The sequence below is a fragment of the Carettochelys insculpta genome, chromosome 22, assembly GCF_033958435.1.
Source record: "Carettochelys insculpta isolate YL-2023 chromosome 22, ASM3395843v1, whole genome shotgun sequence".
Classification (NCBI taxonomy): Eukaryota; Metazoa; Chordata; order Testudines; family Carettochelyidae; genus Carettochelys; species Carettochelys insculpta.
In genome coordinates, this window is record NC_134158.1 from 13,008,822 (window position 1) to 13,035,751 (window position 26,930).

The 26,930-nt window shown below is 63.6% G+C and overlaps 2 protein-coding genes across 6 annotated transcripts in view; both read left to right on the forward strand.

Annotated features, from left to right (window-relative positions):
* Positions 1 to 10,930, forward strand: part of IQSEC2 (IQ motif and Sec7 domain ArfGEF 2) — a 30,401-nt gene extending 19,471 nt beyond the window's left edge. The window contains 10 exon segments of the mRNA XM_075017398.1: positions 964 to 1,125; positions 1,438 to 1,560; positions 3,609 to 3,775; positions 4,685 to 4,824; positions 5,102 to 5,227; positions 5,444 to 5,543; positions 5,922 to 6,083; positions 7,244 to 7,417; positions 7,748 to 7,797; positions 8,293 to 10,930. Coding sequence (XP_074873499.1) covers positions 964 to 1,125; positions 1,438 to 1,560; positions 3,609 to 3,775; positions 4,685 to 4,824; positions 5,102 to 5,227; positions 5,444 to 5,543; positions 5,922 to 6,083; positions 7,244 to 7,417; positions 7,748 to 7,797; positions 8,293 to 9,267 — 2,179 coding nt within the window. The 3' untranslated portion in view covers positions 9,268 to 10,930.
* A 1,321-nt stretch (positions 10,931 to 12,251) lies between these two features.
* On the forward strand, positions 12,252 to 26,438 carry KDM5C (lysine demethylase 5C). 5 transcript variants are annotated; one of them, XM_075017394.1, is made up of 28 exons: positions 12,254 to 12,734; positions 13,796 to 13,873; positions 14,086 to 14,208; positions 14,554 to 14,724; positions 15,070 to 15,204; positions 16,003 to 16,071; positions 16,326 to 16,449; positions 16,522 to 16,706; positions 16,815 to 16,973; positions 17,480 to 17,599; positions 17,821 to 17,979; positions 18,169 to 18,350; positions 18,678 to 18,840; positions 19,137 to 19,256; positions 19,456 to 19,650; positions 19,740 to 19,921; positions 20,134 to 20,258; positions 20,628 to 20,775; positions 20,882 to 20,978; positions 21,286 to 21,644; positions 22,552 to 22,690; positions 22,990 to 23,169; positions 23,461 to 23,607; positions 24,004 to 24,519; positions 24,948 to 25,005; positions 25,181 to 25,380; positions 25,520 to 25,720; positions 25,805 to 26,438. In XM_075017394.1, exons 1-28 carry the CDS (start codon positions 12,438 to 12,440, stop codon positions 25,808 to 25,810), a joined length of 4,638 nt encoding a protein of 1,545 aa, XP_074873495.1. In that variant the 5' UTR covers positions 12,254 to 12,437; the 3' UTR covers positions 25,811 to 26,438. The 5 variants fall into 5 exon arrangements, with proteins under 5 accessions (XP_074873497.1, XP_074873498.1, XP_074873495.1 ...); XM_075017392.1 differs by having other exon boundaries at positions 12,255 to 12,734; positions 25,802 to 26,438; XM_075017396.1 differs by lacking the exon at positions 25,805 to 26,438 and having other exon boundaries at positions 12,252 to 12,734; positions 25,501 to 25,714.
* Positions 26,439 to 26,930: the final 492 nt, after the last annotated feature.

Genomic DNA, 26,930 nt, shown 5'->3' on the forward strand with positions numbered 1-26,930 from the left:
ACCGCTGAAGGACACAGCAGCTGCGTCCCAGGCAGGGCGATATTTCCCCAGGGCTGGGAAGTGGCCTTTGGAGCCAATTAGCCATCTGGAGCCGTGACTCAGCCTGCTCCTCTGGGGCAGCCCCTGAGCCCGCTAGAGCAGGCCCCATCTTTAGACTCTGCAAAAGGGATTTGCTCCCCCACAGCCACATTTGGGGCTGCGCCCTCTAGAATGCCCTGGAAACACCCCACAGGAGGGATGTCTTCAGCCTGAGATTTCCCCTCTGCCGACTTGGGTGCTTCCTGAGTTCTAGATCAGTTTATCTAATCTGTCCGTATAAATGATTGCCTCTATGATGGGGAGATGAATCACTCTCAAGGCCAGTCCAGAACAGATACTGTTTAATGACTGCATTAATCATCCACATTCTAAAATAGCGAGGTTCTGGAATCACACTCCTCTAGAACAAACAAGTACTATATCTTCTTGTTTGCCTCTGAGAGACTGACTTTCCTTTAGAGCGTCTGATCAGTATGGATTAGCCCAGATGGTTTTAAATAATTCAGATTAACAGCACCAGCATTCTGAATTAATGCAATATAAATCCCTAGATGGCTCTGGGGTGTCTAGATTGACTCTAATTTGTTCTGGAGTATCCCTCTGGAAGAAGAGTGACATGGTGGTTCTAGAACAGCACCTAGTGCACTCTGCCTGCAATAGGTGGGCACTCTTCTAGATGAGCCCTGGTCTTGAATGAATTGCATCTCTAGAACAGCTGTGATCTGGAATGACCGTGTTTCTTCCAGAGAGGAACTGCCCTATATCTAGTTCGGATCTGGAATGGCAAGGATGTAGGAAGACATTTTCTAAAACAGCCATGTTCCTGGTTTCTCTCATCCTCCACTTCCGACTGGCATCTCCTGTTCGCCAGAGGGCAGCGGTGTCCTAAAGGGTGGTGACTCTAGGTCCTTTTGGTGCCCACAGGAAGCCGGAGAAAGGGATCCAGTACCTGATTGAGAGAGGGTTCCTTTCGGACACACCGGTCGGGGTAGCTCACTTCATCCTGGAGCGCAAGGGCCTGAGCCGGCAGATGATTGGCGAGTTCCTCGGCAACCGGCAGAAGCAGTTCAACCGCGATGTTCTTGAGTAAGGAGCTGTCTGGGGAAATGGTGCCAACCTGGGGTGTTCTGGAGCCGGGGGCCTGAGAGCAAGTACGTGGAGCAAGCACAAGCTGATCCAATGTGTGGGGGCTAAACACCATGGTCTAGAGCAGGGTGCGTGCTGGCTGGAGGAGGACAGTGGCAGCCAGTGGGCTCCAGGGCCTCTGGCTCCAGGCATCCTCTTACCTGTCCTTTGGTGAGGCTCTAGAGATTGCTGGAGAATGGGGGGTTCGGATCTCTGAGCAGGTTCTGGATGGGACCCAGCACTGACCCGCATCCCACCCCAACTGCTTTCCAGCTGTGTGGTGGATGAGATGGATTTCTCCAACATGGACCTGGACGAAGCACTGCGGAAGTTCCAGTCGCACATCCGGGTGCAGGGTGAAGCGCAGAAAGTCGAGCGTCTCATTGAGGCCTTCAGGTCAGTTCCAGAGCCTTCCTGCGGTCGGGTCCACAGTGGTGTAGCTGGGTGTTCTAGACTGGGGCATTATTCCAGGATGTGTCCTTGTAGAACAGAGTCTGTGCTGACGGTAATCCAGAGCACCGTGGTGCTCTCTAGACCACAGTGTGCCTGTCAGTGACTTAGCCACAGAAAGTAGCTGTTGTTCTAGACAATGGGCATTGGCATGAGCCCTGCCCAGATACAAAATTTGTATTTTCAGTCATTATCTGCAAAACTGAGTGGGAGCAAGCCACCCTGATGCCGCAGGCGCGGGTTCCTGTGGCTGGAAAGCTGATATCTGTGGATTTGCAGGGGCATTCTAGAGTGTGGCAGCTGGGCCCGGGTTCTAGAGCACAGCAGGCCTTCACGAGATGCTCGTGCAGCAGGCGCCCTAGACGTGGGCATTGCCGGCCTGTCAGTTCATTGCAGTTTCCTCCAGTGATGAACTTGATTAAAAAATGGATCAGGATTCATCTTGGTGTTATTTGCCATTAAACCAGACCCAAACCAACTGCATTTATTATAAACATTTAGGAATGTTTCACTTTTTTTGATATCAGTTACAACCCAGAATACAAAGTCTACAGAGCTCACTTTATACACCCCGCCTTGCTTGTGTATTTAAGTCAAGGAAGGGAAGTCTGGGGTGGGGGGGGCCTCCCACTGCCTCGGCCTTAACTTGGGGTGGAGGCCAGGGGATGTTTTCCTGGTAAGAGGTAAAGGGGGTAGGGTGGGGTGGGGTTGCTGTGCTTTCCCTGATCCCAGCCAGAACTTGGGAAGGGGGGCACAGGACCAGGGTTCCTAGCCCCAGCATCTCCTGGGGGAGCGTTAATTGCAGGAGGGCAGCACAGCTCCCCTTGTGTGGTGCTACGGGGGGAGTGGGGCAGGAGAGCACTTACCTATCTGGAGGCTGGCAGGATTGAGAGCCCTGTCACCACCTGGCCACTGTTTTCTTCCTGCATCTGCCCCCGGTGGTCACTCTGTAGAATCACTGTTCCCCGTCCTCACTGTCTCCACTGGCGAGTCTGAAGTACATTGTGCCCCTCCCTTCCTGTGCACTTCCCACTTTCTCGGCACTATCCCTGGTTTTAGTTAGGGTAAGGGGATGCTGCAGACCAAAGTTTGTGGTCATAGCTCTTACAATTTAAGAGGGATTCTTGACTCAGACAGGCAGACAATTTATATAGAGATTTTTATTGCAAATATTTGCACTGTGAAAAGGATGACAATCGTGGCATTTTTCCATTGTTTTCTCTTTATTATGCAAATGCAAGTTGCAAACAGATTTTTTTTTCTTACACAAATTCACACACAACCAAGAGAGATGGAAAAAAATTACCACAGTCCACTCAGTCCTACTTTCTGTTCAGCTAATCGCTCAGAGAAGCAAATGCATTTACCCTTGCAGGCAATGCTGCATTTGCATGGCATGGTTATGGCCGTCAGGGCAAAGTATTTCCCGGGCAGATATGCCCCACATTTGTGTGCTCTTTCGTGTGCCCACTTGGAGCTTGCCCTCTCTCCATTTCTCTTTTTATTCTGTGCAAATATTTGAAATAAAAAGTAACATGACAAAGTCAGCCCTGTGCGCTTTGCGTGATGTGTTGTAACCGAAATCAGAAAATGCAGAAAAACAGCCAAAGATTTGGAGGATCAGTGGAAATCGACATTTTGGTCTCATGTAATGGTGTGAGGAAAATGAGTGACAATTTGTTCTGGTAATTGTTTGTCAGCACTAGATTATTGGCCATCGGACGCCATGGCAAGTCTCATTCTAGAATGTAGCATGTCGACAGGGCGTGCTGTGTTCTGGAGCTTGCTATAATCTGGAGCTTACTGAGGGTGATCTAGAAGGCTGTCGGTGGCAGTCTAGAAGGCAGGCCTGCCTTGGCATGCAGCTGGTGGGTGATGTTCTGGAGTGGTCTAGAAGGAGGTTCTAGGCTGTGCTGCTTTCTGGCATGGAAACAGAAGGGGGGAAGGAGGAGGGCCCCCCCCACATCATCCTTCACCTTCTGCTACTGGCACAGCCAGCGATACTGTGTGTGCAATGCCCCGCTCGTGCGCCAGTTCCGGAACCCAGACACCATCTTTATCCTGGCCTTCGCCATTATCCTCCTCAACACCGACATGTACAGCCCCAGTGTCAAGCCCGAGCGGAAGATGAAGCTCGACGACTTCATCAAGAACCTTAGAGGTAAATGGTGGGGGAAGGGTGTTTGGGAACCTGTCTCCCCCCTGCCCCCAGGCAGGAATATAGCCTGTCTCCAAGTGGGTATATAGCCTGTCCCCAAGGAGATACTCTGGAGGAAAGCAGCTAGAAAGAAATGGGATCCAGAACAGCTGGCTGTTGCGGGAATTCTGAGTATAGCTGCTCTGGAACCTCTAACCCCAGAACGTCCAAAACACCGGGGCTGCGGTCAGAGCCAGATGATGATGTGAGATGGAACCTGGGCTGGGTTCTAGAGCAGGTGTGTCCAGCCCACGGGCCGCATGCAGCCCTGGACAGCTAGTAATGCGCCCCCACAAGATTGTAAACTTGTAACATTATGTGATTTATATACATTAACTATATTATATATTTTATATGCGGCCCAAGACAATTCCTCTTCACTCAATGTGGCCCAGGCAAGCCAAAAGCCATGCTCTAGAGTGTGCGCCTGGGCTCTAGAGTGTGCGCATGCCTCTGCTCTAGAAAGAACTGGCTGCTGATAGGAGCCATGGAGGAGGGTCCAGAGTATGGCAGCCCAGATCCCGTGTTCTAGAATAATCATTAATCTAGAACTAGCTATGATCTACACCAGGGGTAGGGCTAGAGCCACAGGGCCTGGACAGCTGATTTGGAACAGTCAGAGATCTAGAATGGTTGAGATAAGAAGTGGGAGCCAGAGCCCCAGGGACTGGATAGCTGATCTAGAACAGGCAGAGCTCTAGAATGGTTGAGATAGGCAGTGGGAGCCAGAGCCCCAGGGCCTGGCTTTCCTATTCTAGGACAGGCTGGGATCTGGGCCTGACTAGATTTGCTGAGATTCTGAGTCAGCGAGGGGGCTTGAAGGGTGTTGGCCTGCACCCCTCACCAGGTCCGTCTGTCTGTCTCCATGCCCAGGGGTGGATAATGGGGAAGATATACCCCGTGACCTCCTGGTGGGGATCTATCACCGCATCCAGAGCCGCGAGCTGCGGACCAACGATGACCACGTCTCCCAGGTCCAGACTGTTGAGCGCATGATCGTGGGAAAGAAGCCAGTGAGTGGGGTCAGGGGCCTCCTGAGGACAGGGAGGGGCCTCAGAGGAAAGGGGTGGAGCCCTGGGAGCGGGGCTGGAGGATGGTGCGTTTCGGGAGTGTGGTCTGTTGGAGGAGGGACTTGGTTGGGTGGGGCTCTCAGGATTGGGAGGGGCCCCTAGGGCTGTGTAGGGGAGGGGCTTTTCAAGGGAGGGGGAGGAGAGGTGGGGCCTGGGGCCAATACTTCAGCAGGCTCCACCCCCTTCTCCCACTGACTCTCTCCCCCGCCCCCCGTGCCAGGTGCTGTCCTTGCCTCACCGTCGCCTGGTCTGCTGCTGCCAGCTCTACGAGGTGCCTGACCCCAACCGGCCCCAGCGGCTCGGCCTGCACCAGAGAGAGGTGTTCCTCTTCAACGACCTGCTGGTGGTGAGTGAGGGCGGCCCGGACGCCTGGGTCCCATCCTCCTCTGGCTGGTTAGGGAGGGGGGTGGAGCCAGGACTCCTGGGTTCTCTCTTAGGTTCGGGGGCCGGGGGAGTGGGATCTAGTGGTTACAGCAGGGACTGGGAACCAGGAGGCCTGGGCTGGGGGGGAAGTGGGAGATGGGGATCATGTGACTCCAGCTGACACCCCCCCACCCCCCAGGTGACGAAGATCTTCCAGAAGAAGAAGATGCTGGTGACGTACAGCTTCCGCCAGAGCTTCCCCTTGGTGGAAATGCACATGCAGCTCTTCCAGAACTCCTGTGAGTGCTGTGCCCTGGGCCCCCCCGCGCCCCTACACAGCCACTCCCTGCTTGCACCCCCCCCGCCTCTGTTCACCTCCCCGGCCTCCTGCTTGCACCTGCCCCACCCTGCACACACACGCACCCCTGTGCTCGCTGGCACCTCCACTGCCCTGGCCCCATTCGCACCCACACTCCCCTGAGTCAGGCCTGAGCCCGTCCCTGCCCGCCCCCGCCCAGCCAGGCCTGAGCCCCTGAGTCAGGCCTGAGCCCCCGTCCCTGCCCGCCCCCGCCCAGCCAGGCCTGAGCCCGTCCCTGCCCACCCCCACCCAGCCAGGCCTGAGCCCGTCCCTGCCCACCCCCGCCCAGCCAGGCTGAGTCTCTGCCCCTCCCACCCAGATTACCAGTTTGGGATCAAGCTCCTGTCGGCCGTGCCGGGTGGTGAGCGCAAGGTGCTGATCATCTTCAATGCGCCCAGCCTGCAGGACCGGCTCCGCTTCACCAGCGACCTGCGCGAGTCCATCGCCGAGGTGCAGGAGATGGAGAAGTACCGCGTGGAGTGTGAGTGTGGGGGCGGGACTGGGGGTCGGGAGTGTGGGGCACTGGTGGAGCTGTGGGTCGGGAGCGTGGGGCTGTGGGTCAGGAGTGTGGGGCAGTGGTGGAGCTGTGGGTCAGGAGCGTGGGGCACTGGTGGAGCTGGGGGCCAGGTGGGTGGGGCTGTGGGTCAGGAATGTGGGGCACTGGTGGGGCTGTGGGTTGGGAGTGGGGGGCACTAGCAGAGCTGGGGGCCAGGTGGGCAGGGCTGTGGGTCGGGAGTGGGGGGCACTGGTGGAGCTGGGGGCCAGGTGGGCGGGGCTGTGGGTCGGAAGCGTGGCGCACCGGCGGGGCTGTGGGTCGGGAGTGTGGGGCACTGGCGGGGCTGTGGGTCGGGAACGTGGGGCACTGGTGGAGCTGGGGGCCAGGTGGGCAGGGCTGTGGGTTGGGAGTGTGGGGCACTGGCAGGGTGGGGGCCAGGTGGGCAGGACTGTGGGTCGGGAGTGTGGGGCGCCGACAGGGTTGTGGTTTGGGAGTGTGGGGCACCAGTGGGGCTGGGGGCCAGGTGGGCAGGGCTGTGGGGCATTTGTGGGGCTGTGGGTTGGAAGTGTGGGGAACCGGCAGGGCTGGGGGCCAGGTGGGCGGGGCTGTGGGTCAGGAGTGTGGGGCAGTGGTGGAGCTGTGGGTCAGGAGCGTGGGGCTGTGGGTCAGGAGTGTGGGGCAGTGGTGGAGCTGTGGGTCAGGAGCGTGGGGCACTGGTGGAGCTGGGGGTTGGGAGTGGGGGGCACTAGCAGAGCTGGGGGCCAGGTGGGTGGGGCTGTGGGTCGGGAGCGTGGGGCACTGGTGGAGCTGGGGGCCAGGTGGGCGGGACTGTGGGTCGGGAGCGTGGGGCATTTGTGGGGCTGTGGGTTGGAAGTGTGGGGAACCGGCAGGGCTGGGGGCCAGGTGGGCGGGGCTGTGGGTCGGAAGTGTGGGGCACCGGCAGGGCTGGGGGCCAGGTGGGCAGGGCTGTGGGTGGGAGCGTGGGGGGGCCAGGTGGGCGGGGCCGTGGGTCAGGAGTGTGGGGGTCAGGAGTGTGGGGGGCTGGGTGGGTGGGGCTGTGGGGCACCGGCAGGGCTGGGAACCAGGTGGGCGGGGCTGTGGGTCAGGAGGTGGGGAACCGCTGGCACCTGACCTCCCCCCAACAGCGGAGCTGGAGAAGCAGAAGGGGGTGATGCGCCCCAACGCCTCCCCGGTGGGGGGCCCCAAGGACGCGGTGAACGGGACGCTGACCCGCAGCAGCCTGGACGACACCTACGCCCTGGGCGAGGGGCTGAAGCGCAGCGCCCTGAGCAGCTCCTTGCGCGACCTCTCAGACGCCGGTGAGTGGGGCCCGGACGCCTGGGTCCCGGGGCTCAGAGGGGGGTAAGGGGTCGCTGGCCCCCAGGACTCCTGGGTTCCTGCCTGGTCTCTGCGGCTCCATTTGGGGGCTGTGGCTCCCCCTGGTGGCAGAATTCGGTGTGAGCAGCTCGGCCAATAGGAAGCTCCCTGGGCAGGGGGCGGGGCCAGTGGGCGTGGCCTGGCTGGGTTAACCCCTGGCATGCCAGGGGCTGCCGCTCGCTCTGCTTCGCATGTTCTTTCTCTCTGTCTCTCGCTGGGCGGCCGCTGGGGGGCGGCCTCGTTAATCCCGACTGTTGCCCCCCCCCATGCAGGCAAGCGGGGGCGCCGTAACAGCGTGGGATCGTTGGACAGCACCATTGAAGTAAGTGGGGGAGGGCCACGGTGTCCCCTCCGCCCCACCGGGTTCTGCTCTGTCCGCCTCCCTCTGCCTGTCTCTCCCGCTGTCCCTGCCCCCCATGCCTCGCTGGCAGGCGTCCCAGCATGCTTTGCTCCCCGCAGGTCTGCCGGAAACTTGCCCCGGTCCCATTGCGTTCCGCTCACTTCCCGGCATGCTTTGCTCTTCCAGTCACGCCAGCCCCACCCTATAGGGGCCATGGCCCCCCCTTCAGGTAGCCAGGGTGTGTGTACAGGAGGGTGGGGCTTAGGAAAGGGGTGGGGCTTGTAACCATAGGGGGTTGGGCCTATGCAAGTGGGTGGAGCTTAGCAGAAGGCGGGGGCTTATTGGGGCGGGGGTGGGCTTGGGTACCAGAGTGGGCGCAGGAGGGGTGGAGCTTGTCACATGGGTGGGGCTCATTGAAGGGATGTTGATAAAGTATCTGGGGCTTCTCACCTCCTCCCTCTCTGTTTCCTCCCCCAGGGCTCTATCATTAGCAGCCCCCGCCCCCACCAGTGCATGCCCCCGCCCCCTGCCCCAGAGGAGTACAAGGCCCAGCCCCGCCCCATCTCCAACTCCTCCTCCTTCCTGGGCTCCCTCTTTGGCAGCAAGCGGGGCAGGACCCCCTTCCCATTGCCCCCCAGCCAGGCCTCAGCCTCCTCCTCCTCGGCCTCCTCCTCCCACCCGCCCCACCCGCTGCCCCCGCCTCCCGAGGGCCCCTCCAAGCTGCAGGCCCTGCACGCCCAGTACTGCCACGTGGCCCCGCCCCCTTACCCCCAGCAGCCCCCGCCCCCCCAGCAGCCGGCGCCACCTCCCCCACTGCCCCTGGCTGCTGCCGCCCCTCCCCCCCGCTTTCATATGCCCTCCCAGCCCCCGCTCTCAGCGCCCCCCCAGAAGCAGACGCCCCCCGCCTTCCCCCTGGTGCACCAACATTACACACTCCAGCGGCCTGGCCACCAGAGACGGCTGCACCAGATGGCCCCCTCCGCTGCCCCCTCTACCCACCCCCCGTTCCCCCTCCACGGCCGCCAGCCCACCTCCCCTCTCCCCCTCTACAGCCCGGCCCCCCAGCCCTCCCACACCTACCCCCAGCACTTGCCCCAGGGGGGTGGGGGACAGCACACCCTCCACCGCCAGGCCCCCAAGCACTTTGTCTTCAGCCACCACCCGCAGTTGGGGCAGCGCGCGGGGGGCGCCCTGCCGCCGGCCTCACACCATGGCCCCACCCACCACCACCATGGCCCCACCCCCCACTCGCCCATCCCCCCCCACCCCTCCTACCCACCTCTGCCCCCACCCTCGCCCCACACCCCACTCAGCCCGCACTCCCCGGGGGCCCCCACCTCCCCGCTCCCCCAGCATGGCCCCATGCACCCGGGAGGGCCCCAGGTTATGTCAGGGCAGGGCAACCCGAACCCAAAATCCAAGGCAGTCAATAGAATTAGCACCGTAGTCTGAGCCCTGCTGGAGGGGAGGGGAGGCGGCACCTTATCGCCCTTACGGAAGTCTAGAGTGAGGGGAGCCCTAGTCCCTGGCACCTCCCGCCCAGCCCTGCTAGCTTCCTAGGACCAGCGAGGGAGGAGAACAGTCCCACAGAGAATGGCCACAACTCATGACAGCGATGGAAAAATGAAGCCTGGAAGCCAAGGCGCCTCACCTGGCCACCTGGAGGCAGCGGCACCCTCAGGGTTGCTCTGTGGAGATGGCGGGAGTGGGCACTCTTTCTGGGGAGGGACAGCCCTTGAAATGGGTGACGGCTGGGGTGCCCGGTCTCTGTTCCCTGACCCAGGGCTGACGGGAAGTGCAGTTTTACTTTTGTCACCCCCAGCTCCTCTCTCCTGTGACGCTATTTCACCGCACAGCCCCAGGCGACCCTTGTGGGCATTGTGGGGGCTGCCTGGATGGCCCCCTCTGCCGGGGACGGCGATCCCCTTTTCATTTGCACATGGCTTGTGAGTTGCTGCTTGGCCTGTTAGGTTTTTTGGGGGGGCAGGAAATTCTTTGGAATATTGGGGGGGGCTGGATCTGGGGGCACCCCCCATTCTCCCCCATGTCTGTAATAAGGGCTACTTCTGGTGGGAGCCATTTTCCCTTCCCCAAACCCCAGTTCTGTTCCACCCCCAAATGATTTGCACTGACTGAGAAGCCCTCCCTCCCCCGCAAGGCCCCACAGACCTGCTGACAGGGATCCCCAGGAGGGAACCTCATGAAACTCCAATAGCCCTCCCTTTCTGGGAATGACTCATGGGCCCCAGGGCTGTTGGGGTGCAGGGGGGAGCCCTGTAAGGAAATGGCCCTGGGTGGCATTATATGTGGTTATTCCCCAGCTGCCTTACCCCAGAGGTGGCTGCATCTTTGCCCTTAGTTAATCTCGTGCACTTTATTCCCCATCCTGCAAATACACTATATCGCTCTCCTCCACCCGAAATGTCACCCCATCCCCCTGTTTCTGATCTGCATCTCCCCAGGATGCACAGCTCTGGGAGGGCAGTGGGGTCTAGTGGATAGAACAGGGGAGTTGAGAACTGGGACTCCCTGGCTCTGGGTGGGAGGAGGGAGTTGGGGGTTGGGGAATAACAGGGAAATGGGGCATTTAGAGGGGTATGTTGACAGAACTTCAGAGTCCTGGCTCCCCCAGCCTCTTCCCTGCTCTGATCACCAGGAAACCTCTCCCCACCCCTGCCCTCCCAGAGCCGGGGAAAGAACTCTGCTCTGCCTCCTAGATCCCCCTCCCAGAGCTGGGGTAAGAACCCAGGAGTCCAGAGCTAAGGGACTTCAAAAGTCCCATAGCCAACGCCGTCCCCTTTGCCCCTTCACCTCAGGGCCGTGCCCCCCAGTTTCTCTTGGGGTCCCCCAATGTCTGGTTACCCCCCAGCATGCACCTCCCCCACCCTGATCCCCACATTGAATTGGTTGCTGTACAGACCCCACTGTATATAGTATACATTATAAATAGTGGGCAACGGAGCGGGGTCCCCCGGTGTGCCCCACAGTCCGGGCCCCCCGGAGTCCTGGCTCTCAGTCGACGAGATGACTGTATTTTTGTCGCCCCCCCCACCCCGTCCTCCTTGTATATAAGAAACTGTATATTTGATGCTTCATAAATGACCGACTGTCCTTTCCGTGGTAATGCTCTGGTGTGTGCGTGGTCATTACCCTGCCCTTGGGCGGGGCGCTGTGGGGAATGCCATGGGGCGGGGGCATGCTTCCCAGCAGCCAGGGCCGGGCACTGGGGCAGGGGGCATTGTGCTGCACCGAAGGTAACATGACAGCAGCCCTGACTGGCGACGTCTCTCTGCCGTGCTTCCCAGGCCCCTGCAGTCCAGGTGTGAAACCCACCAGTTGAGCCACAACCCTGCCTGGCCAGGGGTGTGCAGGGAGCTGCCCTCCACCTCATATCCAAGAGATGTCAGAGGCTGGTCTCCTTCCGGTGCCAGACTGCACGGGACAGGGCTGAAGAAGGGGGTGGGGTGGATGCAGGAGGGGCAGGTAGGGGTACGGCTGGAGGAGGACAAGAATGGGGAGGGGTGTGGGCAGAGAAGGGGGAGGTGGGGGCTGGGCTGGAAAAGGGGAGGGGTGCATGGGTGTGGGAGGAGGGGGTGCAGGAGAGGGGAGGGGAAGAGATGGGATGGGCTGGACACTGGAGGAGGAGGAGGTGAGGGCAGGCATGGAGAAAGGGAGGGGTGTGGAGGTGGGGGTAGGTGAGGGGGGGTATGGGTGGGGGAGGGGATGGGGAAAAGGGAGGGGGTGGGGATGGGAGGAGGGGTGGGTTGGGGAAGGGCTAAAGCAGGGGAGGGGTGGGAGGCGGGAGGAGGGGAGCTGGAAAAGGGAGGGGGTGGGAGGAAGGGGTGGGGGCGGGGCTGAAGCAGGGGAGGGATGGGAGGGGGGTGGGAGGAAGGGGTGGGGGCGGGGCTGAAGCAGGGGAGGGGTGGGAGGAGGGGAGGCGAAGGGGGCAGGACTGGCATAGAGGGGCGGGGCTGGGAGAAGGAAGGGGCGGGACGGGCAGAATTGAGGTCCGGGGGGCGTGGTCTCCTCGAGACCCGCCCCTCTCCTCCCCCTTCCTGTTTTCCCTGCCTGGGCGCACGCGCAGTGCAGCCCTTTAAACGTGCGCAAGAAGTCCCGGCTTCCACCTCTCCGTCCGTTGACTCCCCTTACCGACGGTGGCGTGAGCCGTATTCCTCCGCCGCGGACTATTTCCTTTCCCTACCGCCTCTCCGGGGGCCCGGGCCCGGCCGGTTCTGTCAGCCGCGGGGGGTTCTCGGCCCCGCCCGACCCACCGGACCGGCTCTCGAGCCGCTCCGGCCGCGCCTCCGGGCATCCCCCCGCGGCGGAGGGAGACGCCGTGTGGCGGCGGCGGTGGGCAGGCGCAGCGAGCCCCAAGATGGCGGCGGCTGCCAGGCCGGGGGGAGCCGGCGGGCCCTGAGGCAGGGCGGGGGCAGAGCGGGGCAGAGCGGCGGCGGCCGGGTCGTGAGCGGGGGAGGGGCGGCGGCTGAGGAGGAGGAAGAAGAGGCGGCGGCATCCGCGCGGGCCCAGGCCGGCCGCGGGCTCGAGGGGGGCCGGGCCGGGCCGGGCATGGCCCCCTGAGGGCGGGGGCAGCTACGGCGCGGCGGCGGCGGGGCGGGCACGACATGGAGGAGCGGGCCCCCGCCCGCGAGACGCCCCCGCCGCAGGCCCCCGAGGAGCGGGTCCCCAAGGCGGAGCGGGGCCCCCGCGGCGGGCCGGGCCCCCGGGCCGGCTGGGGCGAGGCGGGCGAGTGGAGCGGCCCGTGGCCGGGCGAGCCGGAGCCCCCCGAGGACTTCCTGCCGCCCCCCGAGTGCCCCGTCTTCGAGCCCAGCTGGGCCGAGTTCCGCGACCCCCTGGGCTACATCGCCAAGATCCGGCCCATCGCCGAGAAGAGCGGCATCTGCAAGATCCGCCCGCCCGCCGTGAGTGCAGTGGGGCCGGGCCGGGCCGGGCCGGGCGGGGGGCGCCGCGCTCGTGTCCCCCCCTCCCCCGCCGGGCCCCCGCGTGGAGGGGGCGGGGCGCTCGGCCCCGGGCCCGGCGGCGGTGACACGTTCAATATGGCTGCCGCCGCTCCAGCCTTTGTCTGGGAGCCGGGGAGCGGGGGGCCCTGGCGGGCTGGGGAGCGGCGCCCCCGCTCCCCGCCGCCCCGGCTGCTCCCCCCTGGGCCGGGCTGGGCTGTGCGGGGGACGGGGGACTGTTCCTCGGGGCAGCTGCCCTGCCCTGCCCTGCCCCCTCCTGGCCTCGGCTGGGGGTGGCCGGTTCGCAGAGGGCAGCGGGCGGGTGGGTTTGCACTTGGCGGTCGGGGGTGGGGAGCTCTGCTGGGGCTGGGCCGAGACCCAGGGGCTGGGATTCCCCCATCAGGCCTGTGGGCGAGGGGGGCGAGTTCCTGGACGCTCACTGGGGCTGCTGACGCAGCCGGCTGCTGTCCCTTTCCCTGCCTCCAGAGAGGCTCCTGGGTTGGCCACTGGAGCGCCCAGAATGGCTCCCCTGGTCGCTGCTCTCTGGGGAGAGATCTTAGGGTTAGGCCTACCCAGAGGTGGCTGCTTCTCAGCACCGGGCAAGTCATCCTCTTGCGGCTCTTCCTAGGTGCCCCCTTGTTACTCTAGATGGGGGTGAAATGCTACTGTAACTCGGATGTTTTGGGTGAGGCTTTGCCCGGTCTTTTGGGTGCTAGCCCTGAGATGGGAGATGTGTCCAGCCTGCTGTAATCCTCCACCTACGACTCTCCCCCTGCCCTGCCAGCATGGTGGTGATGGCCCTGGCAACAGCCAGAAAACTGCCAATTCCCCTTCTCGGGGACCCTGGCCTAGCCCGCAAGGAGCCAGGCAGGGGTGCTGGGGGCTAGAGGGCTGCCACTGCAGAACGTGCTTGGGCAGAATCTTGTGGGGAGTCTCAAGGCACCTTTGTCTGCCTCCCGTCCCCAGTCCACTTCCTAGCGTGCTATGGTCCTACTCAGTTCTCTCCTTTTTCTTTCTGTCCCCAGGATTGGCAGCCCCCTTTTGCTGTGGAAGTGGATAACTTCCGGTTCACCCCGCGCATTCAGAGGCTCAACGAACTGGAGGTGAGCAGGGAGGCAGTGCTTGTGTTGGCCAGTGGGTGACTGTTCTCTTGATGTGGCTGCATCTCTTTGGTAGGTAGTATGCTGCCAGCTCATGACTTGAAGTGCTGCTTCCCCAGCTCCCTGTCTTTTCTGGCGGGGCACGGTGGCTGGTGAGCAGCCGCATGGGCTGGCGAAGCAGCTCCCTGGTGAACTGGTCCTCTCCCTGCCCCCAGGCACAGACGCGGGTGAAGCTCAACTACTTAGACCAGATTGCCAAGTTCTGGGAGATCCAGGGCTCCTCACTCAAAATCCCCAATGTGGAGCGGCGTATTCTTGACCTCTACAGTCTGAGCAAGGTAGGGCAGGAGCCTGCCGGAAGGCCTGGGGAGGGAGCTGTGGGATCAGGGCCAGGTGCCCTGGCGGCTTGTGGTGGGTGTTTGCAGGCTGGGGCTGCTGGCAGGGCTGGGGCGTGCAGGTTGGGGAAAGGGTACCAGCAGCTCTGGGGGTGGGGCCTGCAGGACTCCTGGGTTCTGCCCTGGCTCTGGGAAGGGAACGTGGTCTCGTAGTGTGCCGGGAGTCTGGGGCATGGTCAGGCAAGAGTCTGGGCAGGAGGCTGGTGGCGCTGGGGGGGTCAGGAGGTGTCTGGGCCTGTGAGTGGGTGGTGAGGGCAGGTGACTCAGGGTGCTCTTCCTCCCTCCCAGGTGGTGGTGGAGGAGGGGGGCTATGAGGCCATCTGCAGGGACCGGCGGTGGGCTCGTGTGGCCCAGCGCCTCGCCTACCCCTCGGGCAAGAACATTGGCTCTTTGCTGCGCTCCCACTACGAACGCATTATCTACCCCTACGAGATGTACCAGTCAGGGGCCAACTTGGTGGTAAGCAGGGATGGGGCTGGCGCTTACAAAAAGGGGGCTGTGTTCACTGGTTAAAGTAGAGGGGGTGCTGGGAGCCAGAGTTCCTGGGATGTCTCTCCAGGTCTGGGACAGGTGTGGGGGTTGGGAGCAGGGTTTCCCCTCAGGTCAGGGAGGGGTGTGGGGGCTGGGAGCCAGGAAGCCTGGGTTCTCTTCCCAAGCCTGGGAGGAGCTCTGCTCTGGAGATGGTGGGCGAACCCCAGCCAGACTTCAGGCTTGCGAGCTTGTGGTCCCGTTGCCCCTTTGGATGGGCCCTGCCATGGGAGCTGGGAGCCTGGTCCGATGCTAACACCGCCGTCTCTTCCCCAGCAGTGCGACCCCCGGCCTTTCGACAGCGAGGAGAAGGACAAGGAGTACAAGCCCCACAGCATCCCCCTGCGCCAGTCTGTGCAGCCCTCCAAGTTCAATAGCTATGGGCGCCGAGCCAAGCGGCTGCAGCAAGAGGTGAGAAGCCCTCCCGCCTTCTGTCCCGCCACATGGGCTGGGACAGCTGACCAGCAAATCTGAGGTGGGAGCCAGGACTCCTAGGTTCTCTGGCACGGCAGTGGAGTCCAGTGGTTGGGAGACGGGATTCCTGGGTTCTCCTTCCTGCCGTACTCCATTCTCCTTTCTGCAGGTCAGCGTGATGCCTGTAAATGTACAGGTGATGTTACCATGAGACACACTGTCCCCAAGACCTTTCACCTCCAATGGCCACCCAGTGCTGGGACAGAACCCGGGAGTCCGGGCTCCAAGTACCCCAGCTCTAACCCACCAGGGCCCGTTCCCTTCCCAGAGCCAGACAGAATCCAGGAGTCCGGGCTCTCGGCATCCTTTGCTTTTAATTGCCAGACCCTGTTCCCTTCCCAGAGCGGGGGCTGAACCCAGGAGTTCAGGCTCTTAGCATTCCCTGCTTTAGTCACCAGACCCCGTTCAATTCCCAGAGCCAGGCCAGAGTCCTGGATTCCAGGCTCCCAGCACCTCCTGCTTTAACCCACCAGATCCTGTTCCCTTCCCAGAACCCAGGAGTCCTGGCTCCCTGCATTCCCTGCGTTCACCCCCATTCCGTTCCCAGCACAAGTCCGGACCTAGGAGTCCGGCTTCCTAGCTCTGCCTTTCTTGTACCAGTTTACCAGTGGCTGGGGGAGGACTTGAGGGTCGGATCTATGTCCCACTGGGCTGCAAACTTGGGGCTGCCCCCTGGGTGCCTCCCCAGCTCTCACCTGCACTCCCCCTCCCCCCCATTTTCTTGCCCTTCTGCAGGAGTTGGAGGCCTGCCCCGAACGTGCCAGCCCCTCGCCTCTGGTAGCTGAGCGAGCGCCTGCGGCCTGGGTACAGTTCCTGGCGTCTGTTCCCCTCCCCTCGCACTGCTCACTGTCTCCATGTCTCACCCCACCACCTGTGCCCAGGCAGCAGGGAATGGGACTGCGCCTCCCAGCAGGCCCTGCTCCAGTGCATTGCATTGTGGGATAGCCCTCCCCTTTGGTTCTTCCCAGTTTCCTGCTCTCCCTGCTGGCTCCTTGGGTGTCGGGGGGGGCTGTGTCTGGAGCCCAATCTTGTGCTGACTCCTGTGCCCCTCCCCACAGCCAGAGCCGACAGAGGAGGACATCGAGAAGAACCCAGAACTGAAGAAGCTGCAGATCTATGGTGCGGGCCCCAAGATGCTGGGCCTGGGGCTGGTGGCCAAGGACAAGACCCTGCGGAAGAAAGGTGAGGGGAAGCCCAGCCTGGTGGGGAGCAGGGGGCTCCTGCAAGGTGCTGACTCCTCTCCCCTCCCGCCAGACAAGGATGGCCCCGAGTGTCCCCCCACGGTGGTGGTGAAGGAGGAGCCGCCTGGGCCGGATTCTCGGCTGGAGCCAGTGTCACCCCGATCCTTCCTGGAGGTGAAGGAGGAGCTGCGGCACAGCCCCGAGCCATGCACCAAGATGACCATGCGCCTGCGCCGCAGCCATGGCAACACACAGTTTGTAAGCCTCCGTGCCCTGATCCCTCGGTTGGCTGTCTGCGCACAGCTGTGCCTGCCCGGGGAAGGGTCCTGTTCTCCACCCCCTGACGCCAGTGCACCCCTCTCCCAGATCGACTCCTATGTGTGTCGGATCTGCGCCCGGGGTGACGAGGATGACAAACTGCTGCTGTGCGATGGCTGTGATGACAACTACCACATCTTCTGCCTGCTGCCCCCCTTGCCTGAGATCCCCAAGGGTGTCTGGCGCTGCCCCAAATGCGTCATGGCGGTGAGGGACTGGGGTGGAGGGGTGTGGGGGGGCAGGGAGCTGGCTGGTTGGATTTGATGGTGGGGAGGGGACTGGATGGGCTGGGATATGCTGAGCTGGGGGACCGGGCTGGTTAGGTCTGATACCGTGGGGCGGGGGCTGGGATAAGCTGGTGTGTGTTGAGCGTGGCCTGAGCTGGCTGGGTCTGTGGCACTGAATGCGCTGGACCGCGTGGGCTGGCTGGGTCTATGCGGCTGGGGTGGTTGAGATGTGTGGGGCAGGGAGGGGTGGCTTAGTGAGTCGAGCTGTGGTCTACTGAGCCAGGGTCATGAGCTTAGTCTCTGCAGGGCCTTTCAGGGATATGGGGTCACAGACTTAGAAAAGGGGCTGGTGTTTGGTCCTGCCAAGAGGGCGGGGACAGGACTCGAACTCCCGAGGTTTCTTCCAGCTCTGCGTGTTTCTCCATGTCACTCTGGGGGGCTTTCCTGCTCCTCGCTGGCCCTGACCCCCGACTTGCGCCCCAGCAGGAGTGCAAGCGCCCCCCGGAGGCGTTCGGCTTCGAGCAGGCCACCCGGGAATACACACTGCAGAGCTTTGGGGAGATGGCCGACGCCTTCAAGGCCGACTACTTCAACATGCCTGTCCATGTGAGTGTCCCCTGCGGGCACCCACAGCCATGGCGCTCTGCCGCCTCTGGGCAGGGAGGTGGGGCCACTGAGCAGTGGGCGGGGGGGAGTGGAGCCCAGATGCCTAGGTGCTCTGGCAGGGTGTGGGGCTGGGTGGCAGGGTACCGTCCCTGGCTCTGGGAGGGCAGTGGGGGGGTGTCTGGGGCCTCGTTCTGTGTCTCTTCTCACTCTTGGCCCCGCAGATGGTGCCCACGGAGCTGGTGGAGAAGGAGTTCTGGCGCCTGGTGAACAGCATTGAGGAGGACGTGACTGTGGAGTACGGCGCAGACATCCACTCCAAGGAGTTCGGCAGCGGGTTCCCCATCAGCGACAGCAAGCGGAGGCTGTCCCCCGAAGAGGAGGTGGGTCCCCTGGCCAGCTGCTGATCGGGGTTCCTGAGCCAGCCAGCCAGGGCCAGGTGGGAGCTGTGGTGCCCCCTAGAAGGGAAAGGTCCCCACCCTTCCAGCCAGTGCCTGGCCCAGGGCTGGGTGGGTGCCCCAAATGCTGGCACCCGGCAGACAGCGCCCTGAGCCTTGCCCGTCCCGTCGCAGGAGTATGCCGCCAGCGGCTGGAACCTGAACGTCATGCCAGTGCTGCAGCAGTCGGTGCTGTGCCACATCAACGCTGACATCTCAGGCATGAAGGTGCCCTGGCTCTATGTGGGCATGGTCTTCTCCGCCTTCTGCTGGCACATCGAGGACCACTGGAGCTACTCCATCAACTACCTGCACTGGTGGGGCCAGGCGGGCACTCAACTTGGGCCGCCCGTGGCGAATGGGGGGTGAAATGGGGGATCACTTGGGCTAGTGGTGGGGTGAGGGTGGAAATGCCCTGCTGTTGTTGGGGCCAGCGCAAGGCGGGGTGGGGCTGTGGGAGGGCCGGTGCCCCACTGACCCACGCCCTCCCCGGGGGGGGAGCCCAAGATGTGGTACGGGGGTGGGGCTGTGGGAGGGCCGGTGCCCCGCTGACCCCATGCCTTCCCCAGGGGGGAGCCCAAGATGTGGTATGGGGGTGGGGCTGTGGGAGGGCCAGTGCCCCGCTGACCCCATGCCCTCCCCAGGGGCGAGCCCAAGACGTGGTACGGGGTGCCTTCCTTTGCGGCCGAGCACCTGGAGGATGTGATGAAGAAGCTGACGCCGGAGCTGTTCGAGAGCCAGCCGGACTTGCTGCACCAGCTCGTCACTCTCATGAACCCCAACACCCTCATGGCCCACGGGGTGCCGGTGAGTGCTCCAGCCCTGCCCCCCTGCGCTGCCCCAGCGGGTCACCCTCCAGCCCTATGGCTGCTGGTGAGTGCTCCAGCCCCACCCCCATGTTGCAGCAACTCATCATTTTTAATGAACCTCAGTGCTGTCATGGCCCACAGCTCCCCCATCCCCGTGCTGACTCTGCCGTACCCCGCAGTCCCCTGCTCCGAGGCCATGGCCACGCTCCCATCGCACTGGTTACACCCAGTCCAGCCAGCGCCGCGAGTGTGCTCCGGCCAGCCCCTGCCCCACTCACTGTCCCCTTGCCCCAGGTCGTCCGGACCAATCAGTGTGCAGGAGAGTTTGTCATCACCTTCCCTCGGGCCTATCACAGCGGCTTCAACCAGGGCTACAACTTTGCTGAAGCTGTGAACTTCTGCACTGCTGACTGGGTGAGCGTGGCTGGATGCCTGGGTTCTCTGCCTGGCCCCGAGAGAGGAGAGGGGTCTGGTGGTTAGAACCAGGACTTGTGGGCTCTCCCCCAGCTCTGAGGGGGAAGTGGGCGCTGGTGGTTAGACTGGGGGGTGTGCGGGTGGAACTCCTGGGTCCCAGTGATGGTGACCCAGACGCCTGGGTCCACCTTTCCGCCAGCTGCCGGCAGGACGTCAGTGCATTGAGCATTACCGCCGCCTGCGCCGCTATTGCGTCTTCTCGCACGAGGAGCTGATCTGCAAGATGGCCGCCTGCCCCGAGAAGCTGGACCTGAACTTGGCCGCGGCCGTGCACAAGGAGATGTTCATCCTGGTGCAGGAGGAGCGCAAGCTGCGCAAGGCCCTGCTGGACAAGGTGGGGGCTGGGCTGGGCTGGGCACAGGCCTGGGAGTGGGTGGTGGGGCTGGGAGAGCCGGGCCCAGGCTGACCCCTGTCCCTGCTCAGGGCGTGACGGAGGCAGAACGGGAGGCCTTTGAGCTGCTCCCGGATGACGAGCGGCAGTGCGACAAGTGCAAGACGACGTGTTTCCTCTCGGCCCTGGCCTGCTACGACTGTCCCACCCGCCTGGTCTGCCTCTACCACATCCACGACCTCTGCAAGTGCCCCAGCAACCGCCAGTACCTCAGGTGGGCACTGGGGGCCCGAGGCTTCCGCCTCCACCTCCCCTGCTGAGCTGCGGGAACCCCAAGGCTTCCACATGCCCCCTTGACCACCCACAGGACTCTGCACTCTGAGCCCCTGGTTTTGGAGCTAGGAGTCTAGAGCCCAGCTTCTCCTGCAGCAGGACCTGGGGCTCCCTGACCGCTCCCACCCATCCTGCCTGACCTTGTGCCCACAGGTACCGCTACACGCTGGACGAGCTCCCAGCCATGCTGCACAAGCTGAAGGTTCGGGCCGAGTCCTTTGACACTTGGGCCAACAAGGTCCGGATTGCCCTGGAGCTGGAAGATGGGCGCAAGCGGAGTAAGCACCTGCCGGATCCCTGCAGTGGGACTGAACTGTCCCCTTTCCCACCTTGCTGCTTGTCCCTTGAGCCTCATCCTGAGCTGGGGGGGAGCTCAGGCATCCTGGCTTCTAGCCCCACCTCCCCCTGTTCTCACTACTGGTCCCCACTGCCCTCCCCACTCTGGAAGTGAGCTCAGGAGGCTGGTTCCCAGCTCTAACCACTAGGCCCCCACGCTCTCCTTCAAGCTGGGAGAGAACTCTGGACTCCTCAGCTCTCTTCTGGCCTGGGCAGGGGAGTGGAGCCAGGAGTCCTGGGCTGTGTGGCAGTGGGGAGGGAGCCAGCCATCCTGGCCCAGTGGGCACCTGACCTGTGTCTCCTCATTGCAGCGCTCGAGGAGCTGCGGGCGCTGGAGTCGGAGGCTCGCGAGCGCAAGTTCCCAGACAACGAGCTGCTGCATCGGCTGAAGAGCTGCCTGGGCGAGGCCGAGCGCTGTGTCTCCGACGCCCTGGGGCTTATCAGCAGCCTGGAGACGGGGTGAGCTCAGACCCCAGGCTCCTCTCCAGGGAGCCAGGCCTCTGCCACGGTCCTCCTCCGAGGGGCATGGCGCTCCCTGAGCTAACCTAGCGCGCCTCTCGCACAGGGTGCCTGCCGAGCCGCTGTCGCTGGAGGAGCTGCGCGCCTTCCTGGAGCGCATGAGCAGCGTGCCCTGCGTCATGCACCAGCTGGCGGCTGTGCAGGTGAGCAGAGCAGAGCAGTCCTGGGGCTGTATGGGAGCCAGTTCTCCCGCGGCGTGGGGTGTTGGGAGGAGGCTGGAGCTGGGATGAGCTAGGTCAGGGGCCCCGGCGCTGGGGAACTGGCCCTCTGCCTTGCTCAGGCAGCATTGGTCGGGGCTGGGATACTGCAGGCGGATAACCGAGACCAGCCACTGCCCTGACTCTTCCCTGCACCCTTTCTGCAGGTGGGGAGGTGGGCAGGGTTCCTGGGCCGGGTTGAGGTGCAGGAGGGCTTGGTTTGGGGTACCCACCACAGCCCCCCTCCCCGCAGGCGGTGTTGGAGCGAGCACTCGAGTTCCAGGAAGAGGCGAAGGAGGCCCTGCAGGAGCTGCCTGCTAGCATGGCCCAGCTGCAGGGGCTGGTGGCACGTGGGGCCCAGCTGGGTGTGGCCGTGCCCGAGATGCGCCAGCTGGAGCGCCAGGTGCAGCAGGCGGCCTGGCTGGAGGAAGTGAAGCGGGCGCTGCGCTCACCCCGGGAGCAGGTGCCCCTGGCCCTCGTGCAGAGCCTGGCCCAGGCTGGTGCCACCGTGGCCCCCAGCGCAGCCGTGGAGAAGGCCAGGGCTGAGCTGCAGGAGCTGCTCACCATCGCCCAGCGCTGGGAGGAGAAGGCTCACCTCTGCCTCGAGGCCAGGTGAGGGGTGGGGGTGCAGGTGCCTGGGAGGTGATGGGGGCCTGTTGAGCGGACCTAGAGGAGGGTAGAGAGAGAATCCAGAGTCACCTGGGTAAATTGGAGGACTGGGACAAAAGAAATCTGATGTGGCTCAACAAGGAGAAGCATAGAAGAATCCCAAGCAGTGTTATAGGCTGGGGACTGACCGGCTCAGCAGCAGCACAGTGGCAGGGAGCTAAGGATTATGGTGGACGAAAGGCTGGATACGAGTCAACAGTGTGCCCTGTAGCCACGAAGGCTAACGGCACACAAGGGTGCATTAGGAGGGGCATTTCGAGGAGGTCTGGAGAAGTGGTTATTGCCCTTTATTCGGCACTGGTGACGTCACATCTGGACTATTGTGTCCAGTTTTGGGGGCCCCCCCCAAGTATAAAAAGGATGTGGATGTGCTGGAGCAGCTTCAGCGGAGGACACTGAAAATGATTAAGGGGCTGGAGCACAAGACCTACGAGGACGGGCTGAGGGTTTTAGGCTTGTTTAGTTTAGAGAAGAGAAAACTTAGAGGTGATTTAAGAGCAGCCTTCAGCTTCCTGAAGGGGAGCTCTAAAGAGAGGGTGAGAAACTGTTGTCGGTGTCGGATGGCAGAACAAGGAGCAATGGGCTGAAGTTAGAGGGGGAGGTGCAGGTTGGATATAAGGAGAGAGTTTTTCCCCGGGCGGGTGGGTGAAGCACTGGAATGCGTTGCCTAAACAGGGTGGAATCTCCATCCTTAGAGGTTAAGTCCCAATTGGACAAGTTCCTGCCTGGGATGACTTAGTTGGGGTTGATCCTGCTTTGGGCAGGGGCTGGACTCAGTGACCTCCTGAGGTCCCTTCCAGCCCTAGGATTCTGTGAATCTGTGAGTCGTCCTCTTCTCCCCCACCCCCAGGCAGAAACATCCCCCGGCCACCCTGGAAGCCATCATCAAGGAAGCTGAGAACGTCCCTGTGCACCTGCCCAACATCCTGGCCCTGAAGGAGGCACTGGCCAAAGCCCGGGCCTGGATCGCTGACGTGGAGGAGATCCAGGTGGGAGATGGGGGTCGGGGCCCAGCAGGCAAGGAGGTCCGAGGGGCTCTGGGGTCCTGCAGCGCGGAAGGAGCTGGGAATCTCAAGCATGAGCTGGCGGGTGGGGGGGGTCTAGAGGGGAGTGGAGGCAGGCTTGGAGGTGCAGAGGGGCTGGGCTGGGGGAGCCCTAGGCTCAGGGGTTGTGGGGCAGGAGGTTTGGGGGCTGGTGGGGAGCGAGGACCTGGGCACTGGCACAAGGCAGGGGTTTGGTTGGGGGGTGCAGGGCAAGGGCCCTGGTGCTGACCCTTCCCCTCCTGCAGAATGGGGACCACTACCCCTGCCTGGATGACCTGGAGGGGCTGGTGGCTGTGGGCCGAGACCTGCCTGTGCGGCTGGAGGAGCTGCGCCAGCTGGAGGTGCAGGTGGGCACGGCGCACTCCTGGCGTGAGAAGGCTTCCAAGACCTTCCTCAAGAAAAACTCCTGCTACACCCTGCTGGAGGTGTGTGGAGGCAGGGCTGTGGGTCGGGGGGCAGTGCGCTGGGTGTGGGGGTCGGGGGGCGGTGCGCTGGCTGTGGGTCTCGGGGGCAGGGCTGTGGGTCGGGGGGCGGTGCGCTGGCTGTGGGGTGTGGGTCTCGGGGACAGTGGGGCGGTGTGGTGGGGCCCTGGGAGTGGGGGGCTGGGACTGCAGGTCCCACAGGGTAGCGGGTGTGTCTGTGGGCGCCATGTGGCATGGGACACGGGTAGCAGAGCCCAGCCACACTTCCCCCCCACCCCCCACACCCACGTCCAGGTGCTCTGCCCCTGTGCGGACGCCGGCGCAGCCAGCCCCAAACGCACCAAGTGGCGGCGGGAGCCAGAGCCAGAGCTCGGCCTGTACAAGTCGGACACCGAGAGCCTGGGGCTGTCAGCTCAGGACCTGCGGGACCCTGGCTCTGTGGTGAGTGGACAGCCATGGGGTTCAACCTCAGTGGTGAGAAAGGGGGTGTGGGCCCTGCTTTAGGCAATCGGGGGAGCTGGCGGGGTGCTGAGGGGGGCAGGGGTTAGGGAAAGAATCCAGGGAAGGAGAGGGGAGAGCAGGGAAGGTGTTACTGGCGGGTGGGGGTTAAGGGGAGTGGGGAAGGCAGGGCTGGCGCTGCTGGTGGCAGGGGGCGGGCAGGGGTTAGGGGAGAGCGGGGAAGGCCGGGTTGGCGCTGCTGGCGGGGGTTAGGGGGAGGCAGGGTTGGCGCTGCTGGCGGGGAGCGGGGGAGGCAGGGTTGGCGCTGCTGGCGGGGAGCGGGGGAGGCTGGGTTGGCGCTGCTGGCGGCGTGTCTGATGTGGGCCCCCCTTGCGGCAGATCGTGGCGTTCAAGGAGGGCGAGCAGAAGGAGAAGGAAGGCATCCTGCGGCTGCGGCGTGCCAACGCCCTGAAGCCCAGCCCGCCGGCGCCTGGCCTGCCGTGCTGCGTGTGCGGCCAGCCGCCCGGGCCGGCCATGCTGCGCTGCGAGCTGTGCCGGGACTGGTTCCATGCCCCCTGCGTGGCCTGGCCCCGCCTGGGTGCCCAGCAGCCCTCTCCCGCCTGGTGGGAATGGGACGCCAAGTTCCTGTGCCCGCTATGCCAGCGGTCCCGCCGCCCGCGCCTGGAGACGATCCTGGCCCTGCTGGTGGCCCTGCAGAAGCTGCCGGTGCGGCTGCCCGAGGGCGAGGCGCTGCAGTGCCTGACGGAGCGTGCCATCACCTGGCAGGACCGTGCCCGCCACCTGCTGGCCTCCGCCGAGCTGTCCGGGCCCCTGGAGCGCCTGGCGGCCCTGCGCCAGCGGCTGCACGGGGACACCGGCGCCCTGCGGGAGAGCAGTCGCAACGAGCAACCCAAGGTGGGGGGCTGGCGCCGGGGCGGGGAGCTCAGTCAGCAGAGGAGCTTGGGGGCTGGGCAGGGAATGCTCACCCCTGAGGGTGGGGCTGGGCACTGGCAGGTCATGCTGTGTGGGGGGTGTCTCTCTTGGGGGTCGGGGCACTGGGGCGTTGTGCTGTGAGGAGGTCTCTCCCCTGGTGGGGTGGGCAGGAGCGTGTTGTGTTGGAGGGGGCAGGGGGGTGGGGCACTGGCAGGTCATGCTGTGGGGGATGGCAGTCTCTCCCCAGGGGCGGGGCACTGGGCAGAGGTGGGGTCCCAGGAATGACTGCTGATTCCCCCCAGAGCTCAGTGACAGTGACCGTGAGGGGCTCCTGGATTTGGGGCCTCACCAGAGAGGCGGGATGAGGGTGAGGGACCGGCTCACAGCTCTGCCCATTTCTCTGCTTGCAGCTTTCCCTGGAAAATGGCGATGCCCCGACGCCGGAGAAGATGGGCCCCTTCACCTCTGGTCAGCTGGGCCCGGGTGCAGGGTGGGGGAGCTAGCGAGTGGGTGGGGGCTGGGGAGAGGCCGGGGGCATAGCGTGTGCATGGGCAGGGCAGGGCGGAGGGAGGGGGCGCTGGCTGGTGTGTGCGTGGGGGGGATTGCAGGCTGGGGCCCCCCTCATGGCCCCATCCCCCCCCAGACTTGGAGGCCCTGGGCGCAGCGCTGCCCCGGCTACAGGGCCCGGTGTTGGAGCTCCCCGAGGGGCCACGACGGGCGCTGGAGGAGCTGCTGCTGGAGGGCGACTTACTGGAAGTGACGCTGGACGAGGGGCAGAGCCTCTGGAGGCTGTTGCAGGCCTCACGGGCCCCCCCCATCGACACCTTCCGCCACCTGCTGGAGGTGAGGGGGTGGGAGTGAGGGCTGGTGGCAGGGTGGGGTGGGGAGGGGGCAGGAGCGAGGGCTGTTGGGCTGGGGGAGCATGGCCGGGGGGAGCAGGCACTGCAGAGGGTCCCTGTGCAGCTGACACTGTGGCCTGCAGCTGGAGCAGGCAGAGCGCCGTGGGACCAGGGCGCGGGGCCGGGATGCTGACCGGCGCCGGAAGCGCCGTGCTGAGCGGGGGGAGCAGCCCCCCCTGCTGAAGGAGGAGTTAGAGCCAAAGAGGAGCCGGGAAGCCGAGTCCCCCGACGTGGCCCCCCCCGGGGCTGGCACTGACCACGACCACAGCCACAACGGTGCTGGGGTGAGACTTGGCTTGCTGAAGGGCTCGGGGCTCTGGGCATCCCCCGAGGATTGCTAATACCCCTTCCTCTTCTCCCCACAGCAGTTGTGACGCCGGCAGTGGCCCCCTCCTCTGTACCGGATGGCTGATGTGACGGCACCTTGAGTTGGGGGGGCCGGGGCCGGGACCGGAGCTGGCCCCCCAGGCCATTCCCCACCGGGGACCCCCGCCCAGGCTGGACTCTGCCCAGTGATGTAATTATTTTACGTTATCCTTCCTTTTGTATCATGGATACCTCGGCGCAGAGACGGGGCAGGAGGGGGCTCACTGCCCCCCCTTGTGGCAGCTAGGGGGCGCCCCCCCCCCGAACTGTGTCTCCTGGATCCAGTGCGGACATCTTGGGACACCCCTGTGGTACCAGCACAGCCAGCTCGGCCGGACCAGCGCCCTGCACTGGTTGAACTGACCCTGGGAGGGGGTTAATCCCTTTCCCCCCACTCACACATACTGCAGCCCTGCCTGCCCGGCCCCTTTCCCGTGGAGCTGCACAGCTGCCTCACCAGCCCGGGATGGGCTTTTTATAGGAATTGGGGGTACCACTTTGGGGTTTTTCAGAGGGCAAGGGGGGGCAGCAGGGCTGGGGGGGGGCCTGGTCTGGTTCCAGCCTGCCCCATGGCCCCCCTAGGGGCCCAGCCCTGACACTAAACCTCTCTCTTTTTAGTGTTCCTATCACTGTCTATGGGGAGGGTGGGGGGGGTGTTATTTTATTGTATTATGATTTTTTTATTATTATTAAACTTTGGAGGCTAATGGAGCTGTTTGGGAGGGTCCTAGGCATCTCAGCACTCATCCCTATGCTGTTGTGTGGGTGTTCCCAAGCTGCTCCTCCCCAGAGGTGGGTACATCTCAGTTGTTTACCTGCCCCATGTTTCCTCCTGGCTCAGCCACCCTCAGTGCCCTCACTGTTCAAAGGGCAGGGTGTTTTGTTCCCTGGGGTTCCCTGTTCTGGACAGATCTAAGCTGCGGGCATTGGGAGTGCCCCCCGCTGAGCACTGTAGTGTGGAGATGCAGGGCAGGGTGGAGCTACAGGGATAGAGGAGTGGGCAGCTGGGAGGCCCTGGCTGAGCTCGGGGGTGGGGAGGGGTGCTGCCAGGGCTCCGCCAGGGCTCCCACTCGCCCAGGCTCCTGGGGCCTGGCTTGCCAGCTGTAGTGCCCGTGGCCGGTGCTGTCA